Source organism: Apium graveolens, chromosome 3 (assembly GCF_009905375.1).
Source record: "Apium graveolens cultivar Ventura chromosome 3, ASM990537v1, whole genome shotgun sequence".
Taxonomy (NCBI): Eukaryota; Viridiplantae; Streptophyta; class Magnoliopsida; order Apiales; family Apiaceae; genus Apium; species Apium graveolens.
In genome coordinates this window covers 198,945,509-198,950,127 of record NC_133649.1, presented here as the reverse complement: position 1 = coordinate 198,950,127, position 4,619 = coordinate 198,945,509, and the positions used below count along the sequence as shown (strand labels likewise).

Genomic DNA, 4,619 nt, shown 5'->3' with positions numbered 1-4,619 from the left:
CTATAGGCGAAAATTGGTCTATTGCAACACTTTTTCGATGTTGGGTCTAACGCCGTCACAATAGGTATCTAACCTTACACCAGTGTCAATCTATAGCAACACAGCAAAATATGTTGCTATAGATATCAATTGTAACAGAATTTTCAGAGTATAGCAACACAGACATGGTGTTGCAATAGGTATACTAACTGACAAAAAATGGGCCCCGCATGGGCAGGACACGTGGTTGGTTCCCACTGGTGGGGCCCACATGTGGGGCTTTATCATCTATGACAACACACCTATTGCAACACCTTTAATGTTGCAAAAAAGAAATTTATGTGCATAATTTAGCACCCTATTGCAACATACTAATAGGCTATTGCAACACTTGATTTGTAAAAAATTGAAATATACTTTTTCAAATATTTGATTTCCCATAAATTCAACAACATTCACAACCAATTCAATTCATCCAACCAGTCTTAACTATACATCCAACCATTACATTATGTCCAACCAATAATTACAATCCATCACACCAAAACATAACTTAAGAAATACAAGTACTCTTGCTAAGAACTAAACGTGCAAGATAATGCAAAAGCATACAAGTCTTTGAAAATAATGTAGAAGAGAGATAACAAATGGTCTAAGTGCTACGACCACCGGTAGGAGGAGTACCTTCAGCTCCTGTGTCACCTGAAATTGTCCCACAAATATTAGCCATGTCAATGTTCAACCCGGGGTTTGCTTCAAGTAATTTCTGCAAGACCAAGCTCACGTTGTCTTGAACCCACCTTGCCATGTCCTTCACTATTGACTTTTACCTTAAATTTATAAGGCTGAGGAATTCTAATAAATTGATTTGAACCAAAGCTAGTTTTAACACTTAAACTCCCTAAAGCCAAATGAAAGACCTGTATCTGAAAAGTTTCCATAAATTATTTTTAAATACTATTAGTGAAAAAATTTTGTTACATACATATAATGTTAAAAAACATATTACAATCACAAACATACCTTGGTGGAATTTAATAATGGAATGTCAGAATTAAACCCTATAGCAAAGCTTGACTGTTGGTCGCCTCTTTGTGGATTCCAAGAAATAGAAGCAGACAAGCTTACCACCTTCCCAAATTTAGTCACTGAATCAATAACATTTTGAAATTCAGCCTACACAAAAAAGGAAATGAAACCTATTACACTTGCCCTTGTGTAAAAAGCACCATCATATGAAAACACAAAAGACTAACTAGTGAAGATATAAGCACGAAGAATTACATGTATCGTACATTAATTTGTAAGCTATTGCAGGCCATAAGGATATAGTATTACAAGATAAACAGTTACTACATGTTAAAAGAATTAACAAAACAAATGATGCTGCCAAATGGGATGAGTGGTAACTAGAGTTAATTAAGTAAAAGAGTAGAGTTTTAGGTTAACCAATAAAGGAAAAAAAGAGCAGCAATCCTTACTGTACAGACGGGTCAGTTGGTGCATAATTAGAAAATAAAAGTTGAAAAAATCACCTGAAGTTGCCAATTCTTCAATTCCAATGGGTCTGGGAGCTCATACACTTTAACAAGGCCATCAGAGAATATATATCACATTGAAAAGAACAGGGTGATAATATTTCTGAGATTAAAACATACCTTTCCTCGGCATATTAGGCGTTGTTGTTCAGATAATATACCAGTAACCGTAGCAATTTGTTCCTTTAAGGCAGAGACTGGTACCTGCAGAGAAGTTAAACATATCAAAAGACAAAGATAACAAAAAAAGGTTATAGGCAAATGGGGTAAACTTCAATAGACAACTGAAAAGAACAGAACTTATGTTTTTAAAAATAATTTAAAAAAGGTATAGATGTCTTATGTTTTTACAATTACTGGTCACTAAATGTACAATGCAGTGCACAGCATCAATCAAACACCATAGTTAAAAAATATTAATTTACAGAACACAACTAACCATTAGACTATCAGGTTGTAGCAATTAGCGAAAGAGGGATTAAGAACATAACCCGGGCATAACCCAGACATAAGAACATCTATATAAGAGGAACAATGAGTCTTTAAAATCCTAAATAAACACAAATACAACTCGAAAATGCTAGAAAAAACTGTTCTCTACTAGTAAAAAACAGAGCAGATTTAACTAAGCACAATGCACCTTACCGGATCATGCTCCCACTGTAATAGTTTCATCGTAGTTTCTGGTGTTTTCTGCTTCTGTTAGTGGTTTTAGAAATTTACTTCTCTCTCTACCTATTCTTGGGTTTTGTTGCTGAGAAGACTCTCCAGCAGAAAACTTATGCAGAATCAAGATAATAACACAATCAGCACATCAACTAGAAGTCTGCTTAAAAGTACAAAGGTCAAATACAATAAAAAAAACATTGGCAAAAATGTGAATGTACACATACGCATGACACAAACTCATATTGAGACTGACCCTAAAAAGAAATCAGACAGTTGCAAATAAATTTAAAAAGGAAAAAAAATAAAGGCCAACAGGAATAACAGAGCAAAACTTGTGATTATCATGTTTCTAACATGTAGTAGCAATCCATTAATACCATTTCATATCTACTCGCGCACTGCACACATGAACAATGCATTTCCCAGACAAATTTCCCAGGCCACAACTATCAACTTGAGGAAGCAAATGGACTAGCAGACAAATAGGTATCCCCATCAGAAAAGCTTCACAATTTTGATAACATAAACTTGTATCAACCCTTAAGCCACCACGAGACGTGGAAATTCTAATTACCTTGATATAAGGGTGAAACACTAGAGGAGAATGAGAAGCTAACACTAATCTTGTGAATATTAGAACCTCAATTTTTAAATTCAAGGTAGATGATTTGTCCTGGTAAAGAAGCAGACAAGATAAACAATATAAGTTGGCACTAAACAGACCGTATACCCGCATCAGCACAGAATTCCACCTTAAGTCAGAATAAGTCGGAATATAAACAAGAAAAGTACCTTTGCAGCGAATGACTTGATCAGCTGTGCTTGCCATGTTTTTAACTATTGATACTTGTAAAGTGAAATTCAGTTGAATTGAGAACTCAGATGATCTAGCTTCAATATATGCTTGTGTTCTTGTACTATGTTGACTATGTGTTAGATACTATGGAAACAGGTGTCCTGTTGAGGCTTCATACCAACAACAGACATCACATATCTATAAAAGAATATATAACATCACACCTTATCATGATCCCTCAAATTATCATGATCCCTCAAATTGTATGGCAGTTAAAAAGAAAGAAAAACCCAAAAGTGAAACGTAGAAGACTCACACCTTTAAGTTAGTAATTTAACAACATTCGCACGAGTTTTTGGACTACGGGAAATATCATTGGCATCCACAAAGGCAAAGGTAACATTGGCTTACCTTTTGATACTTAAGCAGCTGCATTATTACTGATACCCTGACACTTATTAACACCAAATACATAGGTAACAAATCTCCTGCAATAAACAAACAATAGTATTACAGAGAGAGAGAGAGAGAGAGAGAGAGAGATATGGGGGAGGGGGAGGGGGAGCGGGAGCGGGAGCGGGAGAGAGACAGAGAGCGAGAGAGATAGACAGATAGAGAGATGAGGTCTCAACCCAAATCCAAAAAGGGGCTTCAACCCTAATTGGACCCCCAAATCGAAAAGGGGCTTCAAACCAAATCTTCTTCAACCCTAATTGGACCCAAATCCGTTGCTTGAACCTTAATTGAACTCGAAACCTACCGATTAGTCGAATATGCCGCATGTATGAATCCTAATTGAAAATATATCAACCCTAATTGAAAATAACTCATTTTTGGAGAGAGAGAGAGCGAAGAAAGAAAGGAGCCAAGAGTTGACCGGTTGTGCTGATTTCACCATTTTTGTTTTTGGCTCCGAACGAAAATTTCATTTGCCGCTCTATATAGTAGCCGCCCAACCCCCAAACCCAAAATTCAACCCCCAATAAATTTATATTTATAATATAATTTATTTTATTAGTATTATAATATTATATATTTTTTAAATTATACACATTATATTTATTACAATTAATTTGTTATGATCTATTTTTATAAATTCAAATCTATTACACACTTTGATTTTTATTTAAAAACTGTATTTAGTGAAGTTAATCAATATTTTAAACTAAATTTTAAAAGGTACTCAATTTTTATGAATATTTTATTTATTTTTTAAATTATAGGTATTGCAATTATTATAATATTTTTTTTAGTTTTAAATAATTAAAATATATTCATTTAGTTTTAAATTTATATAATATATTTCAATATTTAAAAAAATATGAATAATTTAGTTATTTTGCGGACATTTACTTTCTGCAAATCAATCATTTTTTAAAAATAAATTTAATTTTAAGTTCATTTTTTTTAAAAAAAAAATACAACACTATAGGCAACACGACCGCATGAGTTGAAATAGGGAAGACGTCTATGTCAACACCAGAGATGTATTGAGCTATAGCAACATGTCTCTATAGCTATAGTAACACCAAATTTTGGGGTTGTGATAGGGTCATAGTTTCATATCTATTGCAACGTTTTCAAAGGCAACACCACTCAAAAACTTGCAAATAGGTCACCTATGGCGTAGTGGCTGG

The 4,619-nt window shown here is 34.0% G+C and overlaps 1 protein-coding gene across 15 annotated transcripts; it reads right to left on the bottom strand.

The window, feature by feature from the left end:
* Window positions 1–393: 393 nt before the first annotated feature.
* Window positions 394–3,915, bottom strand: LOC141713029 (protein SEH1-like). 15 transcript variants are annotated; one of them, XM_074516227.1, is made up of 9 exons: window positions 3,615–3,911; window positions 2,761–3,470; window positions 2,564–2,657; window positions 2,163–2,295; window positions 1,638–1,721; window positions 1,515–1,561; window positions 1,003–1,155; window positions 780–905; window positions 394–681 (listed from the first exon to the last, which is right to left on the bottom strand). In XM_074516227.1, the coding sequence occupies exons 5-9, from the start codon at window positions 1,648–1,650 to the stop codon at window positions 562–564; spliced, it is 459 nt and encodes a 152-aa protein (XP_074372328.1). In that variant the 5' UTR covers window positions 1,651–1,721; window positions 2,163–2,295; window positions 2,564–2,657; window positions 2,761–3,470; window positions 3,615–3,911; the 3' UTR covers window positions 394–561. The 15 variants fall into 15 exon arrangements, 12 of the variants coding, with proteins under 12 accessions (XP_074372328.1, XP_074372327.1, XP_074372330.1 ...); XM_074516226.1 differs by having other exon boundaries at window positions 2,163–2,657; window positions 2,761–2,859; window positions 2,979–3,470; XM_074516229.1 differs by lacking the exon at window positions 2,564–2,657 and having other exon boundaries at window positions 2,761–2,859; window positions 2,979–3,470.
* Between the last annotated feature and the right edge of the window lie 704 nt (window positions 3,916–4,619).

Coding starts and splice junctions, on each gene's coding strand:
- LOC141713029 (XM_074516225.1), bottom strand. Junction 1,156..1,514: donor TGAAGAATTGGCAACTTCAG/GTGATTTTTTCA, acceptor TTTTTTGTGTAG/GCTGAATTTCAAAATGTTAT. Junction 906..1,002: donor CATTATTAAATTCCACCAAG/GTATGTTTGTGA, acceptor GAAACTTTTCAG/ATACAGGTCTTTCATTTGGC.